General features: G+C 37.7%; 4 protein-coding genes across 5 annotated transcripts; 2 read left to right on the forward strand and 2 right to left on the reverse strand.

The window, feature by feature from the left end:
- The first annotated feature begins 64 nt into the window (after positions 1 to 64).
- On the forward strand, positions 65 to 7,923 carry LOC131777471 (vitamin K-dependent gamma-carboxylase). 2 transcript variants are annotated; one of them, XM_059093777.2, is made up of 9 exons: positions 65 to 276; positions 1,214 to 1,364; positions 1,842 to 2,160; positions 2,487 to 2,565; positions 4,347 to 4,928; positions 5,783 to 5,914; positions 6,154 to 6,562; positions 6,981 to 7,166; positions 7,255 to 7,923. In XM_059093777.2, exons 2-9 carry the CDS (start codon positions 1,223 to 1,225, stop codon positions 7,596 to 7,598), a joined length of 2,193 nt encoding a protein of 730 aa, XP_058949760.2. In that variant the 5' UTR covers positions 65 to 276; positions 1,214 to 1,222; the 3' UTR covers positions 7,599 to 7,923. The 2 variants fall into 2 exon arrangements, with proteins under 2 accessions (XP_058949760.2, XP_066023165.1); XM_066167068.1 differs by having other exon boundaries at positions 1,222 to 1,364.
- Positions 7,924 to 8,078: 155 nt separating this feature from the next.
- Positions 8,079 to 14,408, forward strand: LOC131777473 (solute carrier family 22 member 18). The gene is made up of 7 exons (XM_059093778.2): positions 8,079 to 8,938; positions 9,655 to 9,898; positions 11,325 to 11,363; positions 11,582 to 11,785; positions 12,093 to 12,301; positions 12,868 to 12,969; positions 14,084 to 14,408. The coding sequence occupies exons 1-7, from the start codon at positions 8,792 to 8,794 to the stop codon at positions 14,369 to 14,371; spliced, it is 1,233 nt and encodes a 410-aa protein (XP_058949761.2). The 5' UTR covers positions 8,079 to 8,791; the 3' UTR covers positions 14,372 to 14,408.
- Positions 14,409 to 14,922: 514 nt separating this feature from the next.
- Positions 14,923 to 19,880, reverse strand: LOC131777476 (zinc finger protein 474-like). The gene is made up of 3 exons (XM_059093783.2): positions 18,282 to 19,880; positions 17,231 to 17,749; positions 14,923 to 16,487 (listed from the first exon to the last, which is right to left on the reverse strand). Exons 1-3 carry the CDS (start codon positions 19,051 to 19,053, stop codon positions 16,201 to 16,203), a joined length of 1,578 nt encoding a protein of 525 aa, XP_058949766.2. The 5' UTR covers positions 19,054 to 19,880; the 3' UTR covers positions 14,923 to 16,200.
- A 397-nt stretch (positions 19,881 to 20,277) lies between these two features.
- On the reverse strand, positions 20,278 to 26,261 carry LOC131777506 (disks large homolog 2-like). Its single transcript, XM_059093814.2, has 2 exons — positions 25,401 to 26,261; positions 20,278 to 23,416 (listed from the first exon to the last, which is right to left on the reverse strand). The coding sequence occupies exons 1-2, from the start codon at positions 25,927 to 25,929 to the stop codon at positions 22,833 to 22,835; spliced, it is 1,113 nt and encodes a 370-aa protein (XP_058949797.1). The 5' UTR covers positions 25,930 to 26,261; the 3' UTR covers positions 20,278 to 22,832.
- Between the last annotated feature and the right edge of the window lie 9 nt (positions 26,262 to 26,270).

Genomic DNA, 26,270 nt, shown 5'->3' on the forward strand with positions numbered 1-26,270 from the left:
AATTTTGCTAAAATTTTGTAAGAAAAATTAAGCTTTTAATCCTTTTAATCCGAGAGACACTGGAAACTAGTTTTTTTAAGTTGGAAATGGCGCCCTTGCAAACTATTGATAATGCTTGGACAGATGTTTTAATATCATAAAAAGGGCGTTTCATGAAAGAAAAATAGACAGCTGAATGTCACAGCCCTGCTGTTTTCATTGGATTAGAGTTGATTTAGCTGAAAGATAGAGCTTCTTTGAATCAGACATCCCTACGGCACGGTACCTTTGGACAAGGTAAGTCATTTGAGACTATTTTGAGCGATTATCTTTGATTTTTTAGCGCGTCAGACTTGTTGATTGAGTATCAACCCTAAAATTGACGCCGCACGAATAATATTTTGAACGTAAGTCTTCTAATCCAAGCACCTTCTTCAATTTGTAAACTTAAGAGGCTAAATTGTTCGTTTGATCGTTGTGTTAGCAGTAACTTTTGCGTGTGAAATCTCTACTCAAAAGTCAAAAGGTAATATTTTCGATCCAATTTTTGCATTACTCTTTAATGAAGCTGTAACGTATACGAGTAGGCAATTCATTCAAGCGCGATTAATTTTTAAAATCTCAATTTAATGTCGTGAATATTGAATTAATTGTCGATAAACTCTTTTTTTTTCATTTAATTCAAAGCGCATTTTGATTTCAAATGTTTTTTTATGTTTTGAGAGGAGACTTAAAACACAGTGGTCAAAGTTCTTTTCTGAGAAATGTTTTAATTAAATTAAGGGGAAAAAAGGATAAGATAAGAAAAGAAACATGATTTTAACTTGCAGATGTAGATGTCTTCCATTGTGAATAAAGGTGATAACTGATTGTGACCCAAAAAGTACATTTTGAAGGCTGTATACTCATCTTCCATACGTTGTTGAGAAGAAGTCCAAATAATCGTGGGAACCCTTGAGTTACCAGGACTTAATTTCTCAATACAATCAAATCAAAATAATATCAAGTAGATAAGTGATGAGGATTACGTAAATGATTAATTAGGATATGATCCAATACCAAATTCTCCAAAGTAATATCATAGGATAGGGTATGGCAGACAGCAAGGAGAATTTCTAAAGAGCATCTTTCATGCTCTTCAAACTTCCAGCATAAATGATATCTTAATAAAGCCAGGCTGATGTGTTTCAAACAATAATGTGAATAGACATAAATTTATCTTAATAAATCATAGTTTTTCAGGATGGGTAAAGTAGTCGCAGTAGCAGAAGAAAAGAATCCTCGTTCAGCTGTGCAGGAGAAACCAAGCTTGTGGAATAAGTTCTTGATGTTTATGCTGTCACCAGCTGATCCATCCAATCTTGCTGTGTTGAGAATTGCATTTGGTATGTTTAGTTTTTACTGATCATATTTTATATTCAAATAATATTTTACATAACCTGGTTCTCAGCCAGTTAACCCTTAAATGTGAACATCAGTTTTCTTGTTCTCCATACTGTTCTTACACATTTCCTTAAGTACTGATGAGGAGAATTTGTTTAACAATCAAAAGTCCTCCTTTAGGCGGTGATCATTTCTTTCATTCTCATGACCTGAATGTTTGATTAAGGGTTGACACTTTTGGGAGAAATTAGATGCTTATCACTATTCCTAATGTTTGCTCAAATTAGCTCCCATAGGTGACCAAGATAGAATTTCCCCCTACAATATCAATACAGTATTAAGAAGACAAGTTATTAGAATAAAGAAAAATATCAATTAGGGGATTATTAGTTGATCCAATACTAAATTGTCAGAACTAATATTATGAGAATTGTATGGCAGACAGTAAGGAGAATTACTAATGAGATCTTGTTCTCCAGGATTGCTCATGATGGTTGACATTCCTCAAGAGCGCAGCATGTTATTCATTGAGGCACACTTTGGAGGAGACACCTGCCACTTTCCACTGTTCAACTTCATCAAACCTCTACCAGTTGACTGGATGCATGTTGTTTACCTTATTATGTTCCTGGGAGCTTGTGGAATTTTCTTGGGATTTATGTTTCGTTTAAGCTGCTTGTCCTTCTTGATAACCTACTGGTATATATTCCTGCTGGAGAAGTCGCGTTGGAATAACCATTCATATCTGTATGGATTATTTTCAGTGATGCTTCTGCTAAGCAATGCTAACTGTTACTGGTAAGTTTCAATCCTGTTTTGCTAAAATGAACAATTTGTTCATCTGTCAGCATGCCTCATGGAAATTGAAGTATGTGGAAGTTTGTGAGCAGGCTTCCTCTTTATTTGCACAGCAAGATGCAAGTTTCTCTGCCCACCTGCAGGGAGACTTGAGATAAATCAGGGAGAGTTTTGCTGCGGAATGTTGAAGCTTTGAATTGATTGACGCATAAGATACACTGGTGAATTCTGATTTGGTGGTTTTTTTTTTCATTCAATGATAAATGAAATGGTTACTTTTTTTAAAATATTTTCATTCCTGTTACTCATCACTTCATTTTTTTCAGGTCTGTGGATGGGATTTTAAATCCCACGATAAAGAATTCCCATGTTCCAAAGTGGAACTATGTTTTGCTGCGTTTTCAGGTAAATTAGTTTTTTTATAGCCCATGTTCTAAGGATTATAACTATACTTATCATATACAATGTATAGTTCAAGTCCAAGGTATTTACAAGCTAAACTCTTAACAGCTAAACATCAGATGAGTGTGCATATTCTCCATACTGTTCTTTATAGATATCCTAAGTTGTTAACAAGGAGAATTTATTTAATATCAGAGAGCCCCTTTAGCAGGTGATCATTTCCTTTATTCTGTTGATCTTAATGTTTTATTCAGCAGTGATAATGTAAGGAGAGATTAGCTGCTAGTCACACATAGGAGTTAAAAGGTTTTATTACACCCATTTTGAAATCACTGGTGGTCCCTGTAATCTGATTGGCTCTAATTGGTGCGATTTATTCACGAATTGCACCATTTTTTGCTTTAAATCGCATCATTTTCCCAGCAAATGAGGAGGCTACACTGAAAACAAAACAACCAATCAGATTTAAAGGCTTGTTTAAAGTAACCAATGTATTGCAGGAAAATGAAAGACAAAGAGTATCATGTGGCAAATTTTGCAACCTTTGTTTCCAAAACTCTTGTTTTTCCCCCCCAAAAAATGGATGAATTTAATTTCAAACTAGCTCAGTACTACATCAATGAAATATTTGAACTGACCAAGTCCTGTACTTGGGCGATTTCAAAATGGATGTAATAAAGTGGTAATTGAACCTTGTACCATGCAATTTTAGTCTGAAATCATACTTGTGATTTCAAATTGAACTTGTACTGTGTGCTCACTCGATTTTGAAATCACACGTATGATTTCAGCCCAAATTGCACTCCACTCAGCTCAATTACCATGATTATAAATGGTACAAACATGGCAGATTGAAGCTTTCAAAACTAGAATATTCAAGTGAAAACTCACTGTTTTCCTCATATGGTTTGCGAGGCACATCTGAAAAAAAAACTGTCAACAACACTGCCTCCTTTTGATAATCCCCCTGCAATAAGGTTTGTATGAACAGCAGATAGATTGCTGTGATATCTCAGCCAGGTCCTTCACTTTGACAAGCTCAGCCAAAAACTAACCCTTTTACCCCTAGAAATAATGAACTTGTAACTTTTCCCTTTGATATCCATACATTATACATCGTACATTTGATATCCATCTGGCAAACATTTGATTAGAATACTCAAACTTATCACGTAAAAGTTATCTCGATCTAGCGCTAAATTCTTGTTACTAATTAACAAGAAAATGTGTAGCAGCATGAGGAGAGAATTAACAATCAGATCTTGGGAGTTAAAGTTGTAGTGAAACACACTCCTAAATCTTCACAAACTTTATCAACCCTTTAATTGCTAAGAGTGACTAGCATCCTATTTTTCCCAACAGTATAACCCCTGCATCACAAATAGCTGCTAAACATTTCCTTATAAATAAGTTATGAGAACTTGGTGCTAGATCAAGATAGCAGCTTCTACCTGATAAGTTTGAATATTCTCATTGCCTGTTTGCAGAATAATGTATGGATATTATAGGGAGAAGTTTCCTGTTAATCACTTAATCACTTACCCAACAGTATAACCCCTGCATCACAAATATTCTCTTGATTGATAAACAAATTCTCCTCATCAGCACCTTAGGAAATGTTTGGAAAACAGTATCGAGAATATGCATACTGATGTTTGGGTGTAGAGAGTTCAAGGTTATAACAATAACCAAAAATTATGTTTTCTTAATCATTAATGTCAAATAAATTTGACTGTGTGAAATTAGATTTGAGGATAGTAAACACATATCTTTCTGCTTGGTAGGTATTTCTGGTGTATTTTTACGCTGGTTTGAAGAAAATTGACATGGATTGGATGACTGGGTATTCTATGACAGGTCTCTCACGCCAATGGGTGTTTGATCCATTCCGTTCTTTCCTTGACAATGAAGCTATTGACCTTTACCTTGTCCATCTTGGAGGACTGTTCTTTGACTTGTCAGAAGGCTTTCTTCTAATTTTCGACAAGACACGCCCCATTGGAATCTTCTTTGGAGCCATGTTCCATGGAATGAACTCTCAGATGTTTCACATTGGTATGTTTCCATACACCATGTTGGCCACTTTGTTCTTGTTTTGTGCTTATGACTGGCCCAAGAAGCTCTTTTCATGCATGCCCACCTTCATGAACATGATTTTACCTTCCAAAGAAGAACCTCAAGTTAGTGCACATTGTGTGTATCAGGAATCAGTCAAAAGTACAGCAAATGGCAAAGAACAAAGCAGTGAACAGAAGCCTTCAAAGAAAAGTAAAAAGGCAACATTTAAACAGAAGGCGTTTGTGCTTATCACTCTTGTTTATATAGGAGTCCAGCTCTTTCTTCCATATTCACACTTTGTTACAAAGGTAAGAGAACATACACAATTCAGCATTGTTGTATGTTATGCAACTTTTCAACCCTTTCACCCCCAGTTGTGATCACCAAGGAATTTCTCCTTACAATATCTATACAATTTCAAGTAAAAAGATAACGAGAAGAAAGAAAAACATCAGCAAGGAGATATTGGATGATTTGTCTTCAAATTCTCAGAACTAGAATCACATGCAACATATGGAGATGGTATAGAGAATTCATATGTGGATCTTGGGAGTTAAAGACCTAAATGATAGAGACCTTGAATAGTATTTTTTATGTACTGATCACCAGTTCATGATGAATTAGCTGATCGGTTTTTTTCAGTTTAACCCTTTAACTCCTAGAAGTGATTAACATGAAACTTCTCTCTATAATATCCATACATTATTCTGCAAACAGGCAATGAGAATATTCAAACTTATCAGGTAGAAGCCGCTATCTTGATCTAGCACCAAGTTCTCATAACTAATTTATAAGGAAATGTTTAGCAGCTACAGGAGAGAATTAACAATCAGATCTTGGGAGTTAAAGGGTTAAATAAAGCATTTATAATTATTATTATTATTATTATTATTATTATTATTGAATATGAAGGTGATCTTGAATACTACTTATGCAGAAGTGAAAATAAGCACTCATGCAGTGCTCTACCAACTGAGCTAAGAAGCCTTGTTACTGCGTAAGTGGTGTTCATTACTGCAAAGATCACTTTCCTATTCACTCCTTTATCCACAGGTCACGTATATGATTTTCATATATTCATTATCATTTGATAGAGACCTTGTGAGCCATTTTACAAAAGTGCCAACTCTTACTTATTTTATTTCATGTCATTTGATGTCAGGGTTACAATGCATGGACCCAGGGACTGTATGGATATTCATGGGACATGATGGTGCATTCCTGGAGCACTCAACATGTCAGGGTCAAAGTAGTGGACCAGGTGTCTGGAGAGGTCACCTATATAAGGCCCTCGGTAAGAATCTCAGTTTTCAAATCCTATCATAATTTTGATCATTTAAAACATAACTAAAGTGAAACCTCATTATTATGATAGTAATCGTGAGCGTGATCGTGAGCGTAATCGTGATCATGAGTGTGATCATGACAACGACAATGATCGAAATTGGGGTGACCGTGACCGTGGGTGTGATCGTGACGGTGACCGTGACCGTGGTCGTTAACGTCATCGTCATTACTTTTTGTTGTTTGTAGGCGTGGTTAAGGGAACAGCGCCAGTCACGCTGGAACTCACACCCGGACATGATTAAACAATACATGACATGTATGACTGAGAAACTGACGGCTCACCAAGATCTGAACATCACCAAACCTGCCATTTATCTAGACGTGTGGCGCTCAATGAACAGACGCTTCCAACAGCGCATGGTGGATCCAAACGTGGACATGGTCACGGCACCGTGGTCACCGTTTAAACAGACGCCCTGGATACAGCCCCTGCTGACTGAACTATCTCCATGGCGGGAGAAGTTGGTTCAGATCAGGAAAGAGCTGAAGGAAAAGTCAAACTTCAGTGAAATTACCTTTGTGGCGGACTTTCCTGGTCTTCTTTTGGAGAATTTTGTGGACGAGGAGCTGAACACATCTTTGACTCTGCTGCATGGTAAATTCTCAAAACGTCTTGAAAGTAATCCGGTTTGCATTTGTTTTGTGTAACCTCTCCTCCAACCTCACGATTTGTCTAGGAAACTAGCGCCAGCCTATCAACCAATCAAACGTAAACTAGAACCAGTCATGTGTCGGCCATTGAGGTTTTTCCCGCGCTTCAGCCAGTTCGCTCATTTCTATGAACAGTTCAATTAAGTTAATTTACGTGCGCGAATTTTGCGTCATAGCGGCTCTGTCTTATTTCATTAGAACTTTAGCGCGGGAAATCTGCAAGCGGCCGGCCAAATTGAGCCATTTGCGCATGCCTTACGCTCGACTTCTGCATTTGTGCACCCAGCCATGGCATTGAAAGAAATGCGGGCGCACAAACCCAACACGTTCAGATACTGAATCGATTTGCACTTGCTTTTAAGGTCAAGTAAAGGTGGAGTTTAACAAAACAAACCATACAGTGGAAGTAGGCGGAGAGATCTCCATTCCGTCCAATGACACACACGTGGTGTACACGGTGTCTGAAACGCCCTCGTGTTGGATGTACATATTCACTAACACGACCGAGTGGAACAACGAGACTTTAAGGAACTGGATTCTACATCCGGGTAAGTTGCTATCTAGGCTGGGAAAATTTTCAGCTCCCAGGACCACTCCTATCTTTTGTTGATTTTTCACCTTTTTTTCCTCCGACAGAAACGTCTCCTTCCCAGCAGAAGAAAATGGCTCTCAAAAACTTAACCGTGTTGGACAACTTTCGATTATTTACTTTAGACAAGTTCTTCGTCTTTCGCCAAACCTTTTTGAATACGTATTATGCTCTGGTCCATTTGACTTTTGGGATCGAGTCCGAGTATTATGACGAAGAGGATGACGGGAATTCAAGCGAGCAGGAGACTGGGCATAAAGGAGATCAGGACGAGACTCCATCCAAGGATGATGACACAAGTTATGTGGGGGACAGTGGAGAACCACATGATCAAGGAGCCGAACACAAAGAGAGTTCACAAAGAAAAGAACAGCAGAAACAAGAGTTATGAAATATTTGCTTTAGACTTTTGGTTTTTTAGATTTTGGTTTTACGTTTGAAATGAGTTAAGACAGAAGCAAGTAACTTCATATGCTTCTGTTTATTTAAACAGTTGGCTTAAAGAGGGATAAATTAGTTAACCATATCCATAAAACGTGATCAAAATCTAGTTTTGGAGAGGATAAAATGTTCTGAGGTAGTTTTCTTTGAATGTTTTTCTTTGAATTCAGAAATTTTCCCTTGAATTGATTCCTCTGTGAGGTTTTGGTTGATTTTGTTGGTAACCAGTTTACTTTCTCTTGGAGAACATGAAAATATATTTTGATTGTAATGCCTTTTTGATCTAGTCTCGTTTCTCTATATTTGATTTTGTTTGTTAGCAAGACATGTTCTCTAGAAGTTTCATTTTTAACTGAAGCCCTCCAAGGAACATATCTTTTCGTGTTGTCAAATTTCGCAGATTTTCCATTGGTCCGCCAAAATCCCCTTAAAAAAATGTCTTGCCCTTTATTGTGAGCGAAGGTACTCTGTTTGCAGTGCCAGTGGTACAATGTAGAAAGTCAGCCTTCTAACTTAGGTGCATGCAGTTCGTTCTTATGGGAAATGGCTGCCAGTTCTAGGCGTTTAGTTAGTCGGCGGTGCTTTAAATAAGTTCATTCTACCTCAATCCTTCATTAATTTTGTGCGCTTCATTTACGAACTGAAAGACTCGCAGTTGGCCCAAGATCAATTACAAGAAACGAACGTGTAATGAGCTTGGGCTGCCTGTGAACGACTGAAACAGGCGGGAGACGGTCATTTGTTTCTAATCGACCAGGTAGTCCCTAAAAAAACTTATCAATTTATGTTTAAAATCTAGCATCTGAGTAAAGAGTGGAAAGTATGTTCAGTGAGTGCGATTTCGCGACAGCTGCCATGCGTCAAAAATCTTTAACCATCAGTAAAGTTTGAGGGGCTCAAACAATTTTCTTTTTTCTCCCTCAGCCCCTTTCCCCCTATGCTTGCTACGTCCTTCATTCCACACATCCGCCTGATCCCTCTCGACTCGTCTATTGCTTCATCCGCTTTTTACCCGCAATTTCCTCCAGATTTTAGTATTATAGGGCATTGCGTGACCCTTATTCGTGTCACGGAGCTTACGTAATTAATGCTTTGCGTAGCTGAGGGGTCTAGGCGGTTCTCACTTAATTTTTTGCGACCACCATGGGTCACAAAGAGAGCGACAATGATTCGGCTGCAACTGTAGATAAAGAAGACACGCTAGAGAAGAACAGTTTAGTAAGGATAGTCGTACTTGTAAATTCGTTCTTGTTCTCGTCATGTTTTTTCATGGGTAAATCTGTTTTCCCGGTAAGTATCTGTGTGAACGTTTGCAAATGTTACTTTAGCTAGGACCTTTGATCATCTGAGAAAGCCGATTCTCTTTTACACCTCTTCCCAATCAAGCGAAGAGAAATGCTTCGTGTTACAAAAACCGGAGAACGACCGCGCGCGCTTCATCGGTTGTGGTTAGTTAACTTGCGCCGGCATAATTTTGGGCATAATGACATAGTTGAAGCATCGAAAATAATGCCGGCTTTATGACGAAACTTCTTTAAAAATTCCCTCTATGTTACAGTTCAACAAGAGATAAATTCTGAAGCCTAAGTACTGTCAACAGTTAGCCAGCTTTTCATGCTGGCACTTGAGGAATTTGATCCAGTAAATGCTGTGTCCTGAAGCCTTTTCTCTTAGCAGTTGTAGGTATGAGGGGGGGGGGGGGGTGAGGAAGGGGGGGAGGGTATGAGGGGGAGGATGCAGGGCCTCTGAGAGTCATTGGGAGCAAATGTATTCAGGGGTGACATTCAGAAGCATAATGCTCAAATTTTTTAGCATAATTTATCAGACTCTTGTTGTGGCTGTTCTGAGGCACTTAGCTTTTAGGCATCATTATAAACCCTTTCATTTTACATTTTACTGCACACAATCAACCATCTGTGAAAGCCAGATTTTTCAGGTTAATTAATATTTCCAGGCTGTAGCTACATCCCTTCAGTGCTTATCAAATAACATTTTTATTTTTTTAGTATATGGCTAGACGGCTTGGAGCAGATGTAGTTACCCTGGGTTACCTGAACACACTGTTCTCCTTTGTCCTTCTGTGCGGTGGACCTCTTTATGGGAGGTTTGGTGATGTGTTTGGCTCCCGTGCTGCACTGATGCTCTCTTTTTCTGCAGCTGTTATTGGCTTTGGTATTCAAAGCCTGGCAAATTCAGTACCAATGTTATTTTTGTCCCAAATTCCATTGGGTTTCATGCACACATTTCAGGGTTAGGAAATTTTCTTTCCTTAATTTTTACTTTCATATTTCTTTAGAAAGCAGCTCAGATGGGCTTAACCCTTTAACTCCCAAAAATGATTAACATGTAACTTCTCCCTATAGTATCTGCACATTATCTGACAAAAAGGTAAAGAGAATATACTCAAATTTATCAGGTACGAGATATAGCTGCAAACACTAATCACTCGTATTCAAACTTTACTAGAACAAACTTCTGTTCATCGAAAATTTAACAAACTTGACATGACACATTGTTGAACGCGCGAAATAGCATAAAATAACTTACAATGTATGAGTGAAAGTACTGGAAAACGACAATACAAAATGAATAAGGACACTTACAAGATGAATGTGACCAAACCAAAAGACGAAAAAATGAAACCCAAAGCATGATATGTTCCGATGTGTTCCGCAAACTAGAAAATTGACCAAATAAATTACGCACAAACAGAATATATATGATATGCAAATAAATATAACAAGTATAAAACTGATAACTGACAAAGGACACCAATGAAGACAAGAAACTAAACACCTAACACAAAACTATGAAACAACAACAACAACAACAACAAAATAATAACACAAATTTTTGCACCTACACAAGATATTATCTTGATTGAACACCAAAAAAGAACTGTTCCTTTGGGAGCTGATTATTAAAAATGAATGCTGTCAAAGTTGTCATAGTAACCACTAGGGACCTTCCACTATACTTGGAAAATTTCTGCAAAAAATGACAAGGATCATATCCATAGCCTGCCTATATTAGCTTAGCCGAACTGTAGGTCCATGCTAGTTATGGTTGTTCAAAGCTTAAAATGTGGCTAAATTATGTATTACTAAGTGTTATTATGCTGTGGAGGGAACTTCACTTTCGGAATTACCTAAGTTTAAAATGAGTGTTAAGAATTGTACATCTAAGGAGAAAAAATATGTGCCTAGACCACCCCAAAAAAATAAAGGGGTAAGTTTCTAAAGAAACTGCGGTGCTGCGTCGGTGGGTGAGAGTATAGCAGGTAATTTAATGCTAACAACTGAGTTGAAAACATAAATTGGCCTCCATAAAGGGTAAAAAAGCTGATGTTTCAAGTGTTAGCCCTTCTTCAGCTTTTTTACCCTTTATGGTGGCCAATTAATGTTTTAAACTCAGTTGTTAACACCCCAAGAAAAGATAGATTCTGGTGACTCACAGGGTTGTTCTAAACATTTGTCAACTCACCTCTAATCAACTCTATACAAGGATACTACCTTTACACCTCCCCTCATGATCCTTCCTATCTACTGGTGGGTTTGTCACTGATTGTAAAATTTTATCTTTGTAGTAGAGCATGTGGGGATGATGTTTTTGATTCTTTGCTCTTTGGAGTTATAATTTCACTGATCCCCCAATCAATACTAACACTGCCTTTCAGGTCTACAGATGGTGATGACTGACACATCAGATAAAGCAGGTAAAAAAAATTTTGCAATAATTTTTCTTGACTCTAGCCTCAAAAAACTTAACTGTGAAGTACTGACCAGAGAATATTCTAACTCAAATTTTTTTCCTTTTAATCCTTAGTTACCTCTAAGGTGATAATTCCTAAATCAGTTTAACTTTCCTTTTCAATAATTCAAAAATAGGTCTGCAATGTGTGCTAAAAACTGACTGAAAATTTGGATTTTGCAGGTAGAGCTGCTGCTTTGGGTAAACTTGGTCTAGCTTTCTCTCTTGGAATCATGGCTGGTCCACTCATTGGTGGCTTTGTAACAGAGAAGTTTGGTGACAATACAACTGCTTTTTTAGCTTCAATATTATCACTGGTATCTGTTTTAACAATACAGATGTTTTTACCCAAACACACAAAGTCACTGAACAAGCTAGATGCTGCAGGTGAGTGAGATTACAAAGTTTTAGTATAATTTCTGCAGTTATTATAGAGATGCATGCACTCTGATTGGTCAAGGATGGCATCGCATCTCACCATAATTGCCTTGCATGAGGTATAGCAAGGATGCTCAACTTCAAAACAGCTGCCTTGTTTTGCACCTCATACTCAGTGAATATTGTTGAAAAATCCCCTTGATTTGTCACAGGGATTATTTAATTATACTTACTAGGCCTTCATGGAACCATTATTAACTGTCTGAAAACTTATTCAATGCATGTCCAATGTTTAACCTCTTATTCCCCTCCATAGATTCCAAAAGCCAAGACAAATCTATTCTTACAAAAACTTATGACTTGTTAAGTATACCACAAGTGTTGTACATGTTGGTGGCACAAGCAGCTTCTTTAGCACCGGCAATATTGATCCAGGCCTTAGGTCCAGTTATAAACATGGAGTACTTCAAAATTGGACCAAAGGAAAATGGTTTGTTTCTTGCTGGGATCGGTGCAGCCTCTGCTGTATGTATTGAATTACTAATAATTATGTAATTATAATTAATGTAATATAATTATTATTATTATTATTATTATATTGTAATAATAATATTGTATTGTATTACCAATAACTCAAAATCATCCTTGTCATCATCATTATTACTATTGTAATCATCATCATCATCATCAAATGTGATTCTTATTATGTTAAATTTTCTGCCATTATCCTGAATTTTCAGTGATACTCAGATTGAGATCAGATTCCCCCACAGGAAAGAAAATTCTCTAAAATGTGTCTTGTTGCCAAAGTGTGGCTTCAGAGGTTATTTGGCAGAGGCATCCAAATAGTATCTAGAAGGCATGGGTTTGAATCCTGTCAAAGCTTGATTTTTTTTTCAGGCTCTTTTTCTGCATTTTCCAACACTGTAGATCACCTGTGAGGATATACTCCCATTATCCAAGTTAAATCTTATTTAACTGATTGTAAATTGTGATTCTTCCAACCCTCCACCATAGATAGATGCTAATTATCTCACTCATTGTAAAATTGTATGTATTGTTTATAATTTTTTTTTTTCATTTGGGTTTAGATGGTTCAAGGTTTTGGAATTGGTATGCTCTTAAAAAGATTGACTGAATTTTCCCTTCTAATTCTGGCTATTATTATTTCTGGATGTGCCTTTGTTTTGATGGTAGGTTCCCTTAGATATACATTCCTTTATTTTAGTTATTGTTTTTTTTACCATGACATAAATGTTTAGACAAGTATATGTTACTTCAGAGAATTTTGATAGTACCTGGTAAAACATATCACTAAGTTGTGCCTATAAAAGCTGTCAAAATACAAACAAGTAAAATACAAATAAGTAAAAATACTAACTTTTTATTAACAGAGTATGTGGGCCACACTAGGGAATATTGGCCTGAGATAGTGACAGTACTATAACACAAAAAACACAGGGCTAATATTCCTAAGTGTACCTTGGGCAAGTAAGATTAGTAAAAAGTTAATTGTGTGGCACTCAGACCAAACTTGTTTATTTTGAATTTGCCAACTTTTGTGACCAAAAATACACAATGTATGACCATTTCCATAGAAACAGTTTGTATTGCAAAATTCTGATTGAGTAGGATCCAATCAAAATGCTTGGATTCACCTTGATACTATCTTGCCAAATAATACATAAATCTTATGAGACAACTTTTTTTGATGGGTTAAGTCTTGCTGAGTATTTTTACAAATTGTGCCTTTTTTTGATGAGCCCATAGGGTGAGTCAAAATACAAACAACATGTAGAAATACTCAGTGATACTGCACACCAAAATGTATAATAAGTTACTTATTATCCAACTGTTTTTTGTTTTTTTTTGCCAAGTTTTTCTGTTCATTTCTCATAAGGTGGGAGAAGCAAAGCAGATAGAAAAGCGTAGCACACACAGCTGACTGGTTTAACCCTTGAACTCCCAGATCAAATTTGTAATTCTCCTTACTGTCAACCATAAAATTCTTATGATGTTAGCTCAGAGAATTTAGTATTGGATCAACTAATTATCCCAAAACTGACATTTTTTCTTATTCTCATCACTTAACTGGTTAACATGGTATTAATATTGTAGGGAGAAATTCTGATTTGGTCACCCATGGGAGTTAAAGGGTTAACAGGTTTTTTTTACAGTACAAAATAACCAACTGTACAGATAACCATACAATACTGCATGATGTTTTTACTTAATCCTCTGGTTATTTGTACTCTACTAAGTGCAGTTAGCTAATAAAAACCAATATTTTCTCTCTTTTTATTGCAGTATTTTGCCACACATACATTTTCGTACATTGTTTCACAAGTGATCTTGGTAATAGGATTCTCCATAGCACGAACAATGACAACTTCCATGGCAACCAAAGCTGTCAGCAGACACAACACTGGGCTACTCTTAGGACTTTGTGCAACATCCGAAGCACTCATGAGAACATTAGCCCCTGGAATTGGAACTTTTATGTTGTTACATTATGGCTGGGCATCACTTGGTGCGCTGGGAAGTGCTATTGAGTTTGGCATGGCTATTATACTACTGGCCAAGAAACAAATTTAAGGCCTGAATCAAGTAAAAATGAAAAGACAAGCTTTTTTGAACAGAACCATCCTCCCTAAAGGATAATTTTGATTATTAACCCTTAAACTCCCATGTGCGACCAAGACAGAATTTCTCCTTACAATACCAATACCATGTCAAGTAGACAAGTGATGAGAATTATATAGAGGGTCAACTTTGTTCCCAAGGTCTCTCTTCCTAGGGAGGGGAAGAGGAGACACCCAGGGGAACAACCCTTTTAAGTGCAATGAAATAGTGGACCTCTTTATTAAAACAAAAAGGATTTCAGAAGTAACATGTAGTACTAGGCAAATTAAAGGTACAAACATATTGGAGGAAAGTATCATTTTATTAATTTATATCAAGTGACATTACTTTTATTTTACAGAAAGAAAAAAGACTGATTTTACAGATGTTGTTTGATGTTATATAACAATGTTTGTGAGAAGGCAATAAATTAAAGATATGTTACAGATCCAACCAGAGTGATTCTTTTAAATTTTCAAGGGCAGAAAAATTTAACAATAAACTTGAAAATCATACAAGACATATTTTAATAGCAGGTTGGAATTTATTCCCCCAAGTTATAAATAAAGGAATTGACAAAATATATTAAATATTTAAACTAAACATCAAAGGTGATAACTAACAGTACTTTTAATCTGATGCTATGCATAAATCAAGTATCACTGTTCAGAACACCTTTTATCATTTGATATCATAAACTTGAATTCTTTTGGTTGATTTATGGAGTTTGTGTATGATACCTGCTGTTAGGGTCAAGCAGATAAATATTAATTTCATCTCTATGGTAATCATAAAGTATTGCTCATAAAACTTATATTAATTTATTTTTGTTTGAGAAGCTATGTTACATGCGAGTCCAACAAACACATAAATACGGCAACATAAATATAACAGCAAAAAATAGTCACACCATGTTTGTAAAAGTATGCACTATTTCACAAATAATTTTCACAATAAGCTTATAACAGGAGCTGAATGAGTTAAAAAGTAATGAAGAGCATTGGCACTACTGTCTAACTCAGACAAAAATATTCAGCTAACTTTGTCACATAACAGTTGTCCTTTTTAGTGGGGGGAAGGGCATTTGACAAACACACCAAAAATTTTCTTTCAGCACAGGCATCTTACTAGGGAGCCCAAGATCATTCACTGAGCCACCATGTGATTGATTTTGGGTTTGAGAGGTTGGGGTGAGGAGAGGGGACATGCAAGAAGTATTTTCTTTTTCTCCTTCCCTCCCACTCCTTTTTTCACCTATCACCCACTCTGTTAAGAAAAGTGTCTCTGTCTCAAAACCCTTTGTGAAGAATACTGAGCGCACTGCATACTCTCTGGGACCTGGGTCAGCTCGTCCTTGTCTGGCTGACCTCATGTAAAGGCTTCATTTCCTTTAGTTTCCATACAGTCTGATCTTTTTTTTTCTTATTTTCTGGGGGGAAGGAACAGGGCCCTTATCCCAAACAGATTTGAAAGTCTTGCCTTGTCTCATCTAAACTGGGCATGTTCAGCAACTTTAAGGTCAAGGCAGCAACAAGGTCACAAGTTGCTGTAACATTATGTCATGATTAATTCCCTGTTGTGATCGTACACACCAACTTAAACCTGCTTGTCAACATAATTTGGGGAGAAAGAAGACAGAAATTTCAACAACAACAAAAGGAACACCACATGAAGTGATCTGTCGCTACAGCCAGGCTCCTTGTTACCTCACTGTGGCATGATGTCGAACCCCCCCCCCCCGACCATCAGAGTTCCACTATAAACGTCGGAGGCTATATTTAGTATTAAGGTAACTATACACTCTACCGATAAACTCTCCTGGTTGAGGAAGTAGGATTCCTGGAGTTATAACGACCTCCACTTGCCTGCAAGGCCCTTGCCTTGGGAGGTGAAGGCCTGTTTGCTGTGTTCTGGCACTTAGGAATGTGCCTCTCAGCCACTGTTGGTGCAAAGCGTCGCTGGCAGAACCTGCAGAACACATAGTCTGGGTTCTCACTAGGAGGTGGAGGGGGAAGATCTGATGCCTTGCCACCACGTTTGATGTGTTCTTGTACCTTTTTGGCATCTCTTATGGCATTAATGAATTCCTCTGCCAAGAGAAAGACAAATTACGTAAATAATAAGAAATCGTTGTTGGAAAATGAAATGACACACACTTTGTAAATCTGTGGTACAGAGCATTAATGAGGCATCACTGATCTAATATATATATTTAGCCAAGCCTAAAAGCGGAGCTCACATTTTTTTCTTCCACACATCTCAAGGGCACAACGCCTTGCCCCAGCCAGGACTAGAACCCAAGTCGTCCGACTCGGAGCCCAATGCACTGACCACTGGACTACTGGACAAAGCCATGATGTTGGTGTGCCCGTGGTACATTTGACCAGGCATGTTAAAAGTAGCACCTTTTATGGTTGTACGGTTGTACAGTTATACGGTCGTACGGTCGTACGGTCGTACGGTCGTACGGTCGTACGGTCGTACGGTCGTACGGTCGTACGGTCGTACGGTCATATGGCCATACAGTTGTACAGTCATACAACCAAATTTTTTCAGCTTGATGGGTTACTTCTACTTTGTATAATTATGGGGCTACGCTCTGTGAGCTCCGCTAATAATTATTCAGATGCTTAAACTCTTTCACACCTAAAATCTCCGTATAGACTCCCCACACTGTTTGTCATGTATTACTTATGATTTTATATCTGGGAATTTGCTGCTTGATCAAACAATATTCCCCTTGATGATGACTTTTCTCAGTTCTCATCACCATTCTGCATTACAATGTTGTGAAGTTAGGAGAAATTCATGCTTGGTCACCCAATTCCTTACCATGTTTCTTTTTCCAGTTTGATTTAGGTTTGGGTGGATCAGGTGCCTTCCTAGCTCCAGGTCTGTTAAACTGAGCTGCCTCTGTTCCTTGTGTTCTCATTTTTGTGGCATCAAAAACCTTTCTTTGTTTACCAGCTTTGCGGCATATATTTTCATGTTTTGCTAAGCGATCTGCAGCGAATGAGCGGCCGCAGTTATAACACTGAACCAGGTTGGCTGGTTCAGATGCCTGTTCTGTTGGTTGACTCCCTATCACAGGAGAATTCCCAGTAAGGTTGTATGATGGAGATGGTGAACGAGTATTGGACATTGGCTTTAACCTTGCAGGACGTTGAGAAGAAGCAGGAGGAGTGGATTTCGTAGACTTTCTTTTGATGAAAGTCTTGTCCTTAGCCAATGGACTAATGTTGTTGTTTTGATCACTGTACCTGGTAAGGGGGCTCTGTCTGCCATACTGACCAGTGTGGGTAGCATTCATCTCCCCTGGGTTGGTAAGAGGGGACAGTCGGCGAGCTGAACCTGTGAAGAGACACATGAGAATTTTCTATAAGCTTGCAATCATCTTTTTTTTTCATTCTCTAGAAAACTACATCAAATGACACAAACTCCTAAAGTCTCTCCTAAACCACAAACTCAAAAGGCTTGGTGTGAAATCAGAGGTAATAATAACTTTTTCCACAAGTGGTACTAATAGTGTAATAGGCAGCTGTGCCCCAAAAGGGGGCTGTAATTACCCCCTTAACTACCAGATCAATTCTCCTTACTGTCAACCATACAATTCTTATAATGTTAGTTCAGAGAATTTAGTATTGGGTCAACTAATTATCCCCAAACTGATATTTTTCTTTATTCTCATCACTTATCTGGTTCACATTGTATTGAGAATGTAAAGAGAAATTCTGTCTTGGTCACCCATGGGAGTCAAAATCCAAAACATGAGAGACTGCTTGCAGCCTAAACAGACAGTATTGAGAGGTCCTATAGGCAGTAGAAGAGCACTGGTAACCAGTTTTAAATGAAACCCTGGTAAGACTAATTTTAGCACACCTACCTGACTGTCTTATTGGCACTGTCTTGCTCCCGGGTTTGCATGATCTCAGATGAATTTCTAGCCTTTCTGGTAGAAATGTCCTGCCACAGTTTCTGCAGGGAATCAGCTGTTTCTGAGCTGCTTCATATGCCATCTGGTTCCTGCGTTCGAGGTCTTCCCCCCCAGACAAACTGGGAAGTATGCTTGGTTTAACAGGAGGTGGTCTTCGCATATGCTTTGGTAATCGGCTATTTTCAAGCTCCCACTTTTTCAGACATTGGGGTTCATGAATACTGATAGATTTACTACCAAATTCTCGGCCACATATGAAACACACAACAGTTTTTGGCTTTCTGGGGGGTGGCGGGCTCCTGCCATAATCACCCCCTCCCGGCGTGCTCTGCCTTCCAGACCCAACCCTCGAAGGATCAAAGTTTTTGGACATCTTGAGGGGATTATTAGGCCGACAGCTTCTCTGGTGCACTGGTAAGCGATCTGGGTTGAACGTCCGTCCACAATTCTCGCACGGAACAAGCTGCATCTGCGAAGCTTGGAAAGCCATGTCGTTCATGACATTTAGTTGCGATTCTCTTTCCCTCGGGTCATTTGACAAAGCAGTGTTACCCCATCCTGCTGGTTTCTGAGGCGGCTTTCGTCGTAAATGTCTCGGTAGCTGACTGTTCTCGATCTGCCATTTTTCCAGACATTTTGGAATATGAAGCGAGATTGACGTCGTTCCATACAAACGACCACATATGTAGCAAACGACATGAGGAGGTTTTCTAGGCGGCATACTCAGGGTTTGGGAGCGTGTCTCCCGATTAAGATTTCAACGCCGTCAGAGTTCCCCTAACAAGACCTCTGCCACTATTTAAAACGGTGAGCGAGCTAAGAAAGAAACTGCAATCAAATCACTGTCACGATCGGCGGTAATAAATCAATAAGTTTACGTTGCCAGTAACTATATAGAGAAGATACGAAAATTTTTCAGCGATCTTATGAAGGTGTCACTGGAATAACCAGTTCGTCTGACTCCAGAATTCTCCTTTTAGTTTTCCTCTCACATCGGCTAATCCTTGTGCGCATATTTCACATGGAATAGCAAAGGTTCGTCCGGCCATTTCTCATGAAAGGAGCATCAAAAATCCACAATGTACATGCAATATTCACTGGTCTAAGACTATTGATGTGCAAAGTAGCTTGCTAATTTCCAAGGCAACGAATTCATGCTTTGTTTTCAGAATTTTCTAGAAGGGCTCTAGCAGACAAGCTGCCCACTGTCTGAAAAACTTCATAAAAAAAGAGTCTCCTGACGTGCAATAATATTTTTGGAGCTGTTTTTTTCTTAAATGTGTTCAAGGTAAACTACGTCGAGAGGCCATTCGTTCCAGTCCACGATCATCCTCTTTGTGCTTCACCGACTCGGAAAAAGTAGGTCTGCAATTAAACAGACAAACAATCTTTTGACCTTTTATGGCCCAGGGTCTGAATATTAAGCGGCCCCTTTGGTTGTCATTTATTTCACATGATTTGAGCTTTGAGAATATTTTGGTACAAAATACAAATACTTGATGAGCACCACCAACTGAGCTTTGTATTAAAAACAGCAGAACCAAAACCTGAAAATGAATTTTAGGTAGCTGTGTTTTCTCATTGCCAGTTCTACTAAGTCTTCCACCTCCAGGTGCTATTATAAACTTCCCTACAGATAAGGTTATAGAATTTGGTGCTCAAATTAAAGTAATGTAATGGATCCACTGCGCTGCATTTTAAACAGTGAGACGAGTGCTCAAAATTGCTCTTACCTTGAGACAGTCTTCACCCTTTGACTCCAAAGAGTGGCTACCATCTTATTTCCCCTTACAATATTACCCCAGAATCACACATTCAGGTCATGAAAATAAAGAAAAAGATCCCCAACTTGATTGTTAAACAAATTCTCCTTATCCGCACCTTACGAAAGGTATAGAGAATATGCATGGAAAGGATTAAAAGTAACACAAATAATTGTCACTCATGAGTTAACACAATTCAAACTGACCATTTAAATTTATTTGACCAACTATTACTAGTATGTTCTTGTTTATCGCAGTCACTGAATAAAATTCACACCAAAAAAAAAAAATTCCCAAAGTTGTGCTTTATACTACAAAACAATTCACCTTGCTCATTTTTTTTTACCAATACAATGCACACAACAAGTATTTAGTATATACACTTACTCTGTGCTGTAGGCTTTCAAATAAATTATATTTATCAGTGATTCCTAGCATCTATCAGAAGAGTAACTTTTTTCGACTACTCGTAATCATGGCTCAGTGCTTAAGCTGATTGGAACATTTAACACCATAAATGAGCTAAAGTTATTCTCCTCTGTCTAATAAATGAAGAGTTCACTTTTTATGACGACTCGTAATCATGGCTCAATGCTTAAGCTGATTGGAACATTTAACACCATGAATGAGCTAAAGTTATTCTCCTCTGTCTAATAAATGAAGAGTTCACTTTTTTTGACTACTCATGATCATGGCTCAATGCTTAAGCTGATTGGAACATTTAACACCATAAATGAGCTAAAGTTATTCTCCTCTGTCTAATAAATGAAGAGTTCACTTTTTTTGACTACTCATGATCATGGCTCAATGCTTAAGCTGATTGGAACATTTAACACCATGAATGAGCTAAAGTTATTCTCCTCTGTCTAATAAATGAAGAGTTCACTTTTTTTGACTACTCATGATCATGGCTCAATGCTTAAGCTGATTGGAACATTTAACACCATAAATGAGCTAAAGTTATTCTCCTCTGTCTAATAAATGAAGAGTTCACTTTTTTTGACGACTCGTAATCATGGCTCAATGCTTAAGCTGATTGGAACATTTAACACCATGAATGAGCTAAAGTTATTCTCCTCTGTCTAATAAATGAAGAGTTCACTTTTTTTGACTACTCATCATCATGGCTCAATGCTTAGGCTCGTGGGAACATTTAACACCATGAATGAGCTAAAGTTATTCTCCTCTGTCTAATAAATGGTCTTTTCCTAATGTATAATGATCTAATTGTAGGTTTGTCAATAAATAGGATAAAATAGAATTACAATAAAATTGTAAACATGCCACAATTTTTCCACTTGTTCTCCCTTCAAAAGAGTTCAGAGTTGACACAAATTAATATTAAAAAAAGGAATTTATACTTGATGTTCGGCATATTTTTTACAATTATCACCAGGAAGTAAATTAAGAAAAGTTCTACTAGAGAATCCATGATTTGAACAAGAGGAACTACAGTACAACAATTTGCCACAACAGCATGCACTGTTAGACACCTACTGTCCAATTATGCAGACATGACATAAACTCCATCCACTTACACTGTCCCACCAAAAGCATGATGCATCCCATTAGTACTCAAATCGGGCAAGTGATAACCAATCATGTTTGAGAATTTTGTTGTAGTTTTGATTAACAGAAAAGTTGGATAGGAAAAAGAAAAAAAAAATTAACAAAGATTATCATAACTTGCATTGGGCACTTATTAACACAACCAAGTGAGCCATTCTCTTCTTCCGCTCACTGTTTTTTTCTCTTAGCCACCTTAACCCTTTAACTCTCAAGATTTCATTTGTAATTCTCCTTACTGTCTGCCATACAATTCTCCTGATGTTAGTTTGGAGAATTTGGAATTGGATCAACCAATAAGCCCCTAATTGATATTTTTCTTCATTCTCATCACTTGTCTGCTTGATATTGCACTACTGGTGTAAGGAGAAATTCTGTCTTGGTCACTAGTGGGACTTAAAGGGTTAAGGCCAATTTGTTTTTGGCCATTACATTTGGTGCTCTACCTGTAATCTTCACACGTCCACTGTCAAGATTTAAATATGAATTGTCCAAAATATTTCCTTTATATTTTCAGGGTTGTCATTAGGAAATGGGATAGATGTAAAATCTGAACTGACTAAAAGGCTCAATTGAACAATGCTTGCATAGCAAACATGGTATGTCACAAAGCAGAGGAGGGGGGGTTATTTAGTATTATCAAATGAGTGGATAATGTAAATTGGCCACCGTGAAGAGATTCAAAGCTGATATTTTAAGCAATAGTGCTTTGTCAGAGCCAATGGTGGCCAATTTATGTTATCAACTCAGTTGATAAGACTAAATTACCTTGTTATAATCTCCCACTGATGCAGCAACACAGTTTCTTAAGAAACTTACCCCCCCCTTACTTCTAGGGGGGTCTGGTTGCACCCTCTTCCTGGAAAAAAATTGCAATTTCAAACTCTCCCAAGACGTGGGACATGATTATGTCCATACTGGGACACAACTGACAGCTAGCATTCCACCGCCTACTGTTTTCTAATGACAACTCTGTATGTTTTATAATTTTTAGCTCTATGAATTTGGTTGTTACATCAAACAATATTACCTATTTGATATTTTCACTCTTAGCTTCACCTTTCTTCTCAAAAGTGTAGTGATATTTTTAGCTAAAAATTTCTCTTTTAACTCGTGGTGATTGAGTAGGTTAAATCCTGTACAAAAACAGTTACATACAGCTCCGATTTTCTTATGATCTTGGTAGCGAAGAACTTTTCCTGTCTCCTGCTTTAGCATCAGAACTTTCTTTGCCAACTTCTTGAAACTTATTTTCCTTCTTGTTAAACTCAAGTTCTATGTAAGCAGCTGGCTTGTTGCGCTCTCTGCCAGCTCTGTGGGGCACTTGTGGGGAACGTGATGCATCACTTCTACCACGTGGGCGATCATTCTGGGGAAAGTTTAGCTCGAGATAGTTGACAGTGTCTCCCTTATGAAAATCTTTAGCAGAATGAATGTCTGGCAAGACAGTTGGTAGTGAGTGTCTTTTCTTTACCTCATCCCTATGTATTTTCTGATCATTGGACTCCCGTGGACTATCAGAGCCACCATCTTGTGAAGAATTGCTACTGTCATCATTGCCCTTAGCTTTAAGAGAATCCAAGTCTATTTCGGCGTATTCTGTGTGACCTGTTGAGTGTGTGTCGCAGTAACGGTAATCAGAGAATGGTTTCACTGTGCAAACAACTAGCTCTGGGCTTCCCTTGATTATTTCACTTATCTCCGAAACAGAGCGGCCGCCAACTTCAATCCCATTGATATCAAGGATTTGGTCTCCTGTGTTAAGGGAGATGAAATAGAGTTAAATACAAGCAGAATAAAAAAGAAGGTAAATTTTGAGCTACGTTTTAAGACACTTTTGTTGGGATACCTGTCTCTTCTCTAGGTGCTACACATTTCCATGTAATTTCATTTGAAGGATTTGGTGTTAGATCAACAGAACAACTTCTACCTGATAAGTTTGAGTATTCTGATTGACTGTTTGTGAGAAAATGGATGAATATTAAAGGGAGAAAATAGATTTTAATCACTTCTGGGAGTTTAAGGGAGAAAATAGGTAAAATTAATTTAATTTGTCATGAGATGACAACCTGAGATGATAACCAGAGATGTCAACCTTTAAAATATGAAATGTAGGGATGGTTACCACTTTTGATAACATCCCTCCCCCATTAATTTCTTGAGCCCTTCTTCCTACACTCTCTCTGCAAAATGGAGTTTCTAAAATTAACACCATACTCCAAAATTGATGAAGGAAAATTACCAAATTTATTTGACCTCCCCTTTCAAAAAAAAAATTATCTAAATTTATTGTTATTTAAGAAATTTGTCAGGAAACGAAGCAGGAGAGCAAGAGATTAATTTAGTATCTGCTAGATTTGACAGGCATAAAAACCTGTTATGTATTCATATCTAACAAATTGATGGTTTTTTAATTGCTACATGCCAAACTATTAGGAACAAAATGTCCTAATATGACAGAAACCAATTTAAAAAAACAAGCACAATTTGACAATAATATTTTGAAGTACAGCAAACATCACCATTATGAATTATATCTCAAGAAACTGAAAGTTCTAGAATTGTTATCAGATGATTCCTTCTAACAAAAAAAAAACTGCCTTTGTTCCTTGTTGAGTCATGCATTTCACTTCCTCTCTAATTGTTTAAAAATGAGTCGAAAATCTTTTAAATTTAACCTGAAACTCGAAAGAGCAATTAAAATTGCGGTATCAGCGGAGGTAAGGGAGTTTGAATTTATGCCATGTTGAACAAATAAATGTAATATCATATCTTGAAAAACGAATTTTAGTTCATAATAAGTTATTGGACTCATGCAGATGTTCTGACGTAAAAAATGTAATAAAGGCGATGCAATTTCTTCCCTTTAGAAAGTAAAAATGGGAAAAGGTGAACTTCCCTTAAAAAAACAGCGATTTTTTAAATAAAATTCCACTTTTTTTACTACACTAAACCGTTATCAATATCTTCTAGTCACAAAAGCCGCTGAAGATTTGGTCGAATTTTTTTTTCCTTCGACGACAAAACAATGGATATTGATAAATGATGCAAACAGCTCGCGTGAATTTCGTGCAGTACGTCAATTTGCATACGGAAATTAGCAGGTCTTGAACAGATGTAAAGTCGCTTTATGTCGCTTCTGAATAAGATATTAAAAGATTTACTAATTAGTCGAAAAGAACAATACCTAAAATTCGTCTAAATCTTAACTCTTGTGAGATACAGGCTGTAGTGAACTAAAACTGACAGAAAACCACGTTAGATGGTAAATTGTTGCCACTTTGAAAACTTACTGTGGTGACACGGAACAAAAATTTAAACAATTTAACAAAATTCTGTTCCAAATAAACAAAACACCTGTACTCCCTAAGAGTGATGTGGTCCTAATACATGGAATAAATTTAATTCTGTTCATGAATTTTGTACGTTTTGTTCATCGCACAAAATTTGTGGATATTAACACGGATGTCTTCGTAAATTTTAACCGCAAGGGCAATTTATGTTGCTAGGATTAATTTATCTATGAAATTAGGCCCCACATTCAACAGAAAATTAGCGCTTTCTTGGTGTTTATCTGCCGCCAATTCTCAAGAGATCAGATGCTATCCGAATAAACAGTAGACGGCATGAAAAGAAACATGACATTACATCCTCCTGCAGAAGATTATGTTCTAAAGTTCAGGTTACTAGTAAACATCACTGATCAAACTTTTAATTAAGACATAGAAGCTTTACATACCCGGCCTTAGGATGCCAGAAGTCGAAACAGGCCCATCCTCGAGAATTCTGTTGACAAGGATAACTCCACCGACATTTTTAATTGTACAACCGAGCCCCTGTCCTTTCTCTCTCTGGATGGTTATCCGTTTGAGTCCTCCAGTTAGTTTGGTGCTTTTTCTTCTTATTGGATCGTTTTCCTCTTCGTTGAGCTCGTTCTCTTTAGCTATCTGTACTGATCGCATCCACATTTCTCTGTCCAGCTCAGAACTACAACTGAAGCTGAAGAAAGGCTTCCCCTCTACGATCAAATTAAAACAGTGTTTGCGCTTCTTACTCTCGCACTTCTCTATGGATTCAATGTCCATCAGGAAGATCCTTGCTTCCGCAGTTCGTCCTCTTTTCTGGTCGTCTTCCTTCTTGAAAGTGCACAGCATCTGTCGGTTCAAAACTACAAACCGAGGACGCCATTGCTTCAGCAAGCTGGTCTTTTTATGAAGGATCCCCTCTTTGATGACTCTTTTCTTCATCTTCATATTCCTTTCTGCCATGATACTGTTTTGCCGACCAATTTATCAAACTCTAATCGGACAAAACAACGCTAAGAATGCTAGCCATTCTTGGCAATGAAGGTGTTTAGCAGCTTTGCTCTTGCTATATCATACCAGCTGTTACGCGCCCTCGGAGCTACCCACGTAATCCTTCACCTCTTCATTTGACATTTAAGGCACTTGGACTCGTGATACACGTACTTCGAATTAGGTTTGGCCTCCTTACTGCGTACCGCCAGAAAATTCTTAACAACAAACTTGTTTGCAGCCAAAACGCGATCGGCGCTAGCCTAAAGTCATTTGTTCTCTTCCTGCCGGGCCCGCTGATGACGACTTCCGTT

Source organism: Pocillopora verrucosa, chromosome 5, assembly GCF_036669915.1.
Source record: "Pocillopora verrucosa isolate sample1 chromosome 5, ASM3666991v2, whole genome shotgun sequence".
In the NCBI taxonomy this organism is placed as follows: Eukaryota; Metazoa; Cnidaria; class Anthozoa; order Scleractinia; family Pocilloporidae; genus Pocillopora; species Pocillopora verrucosa.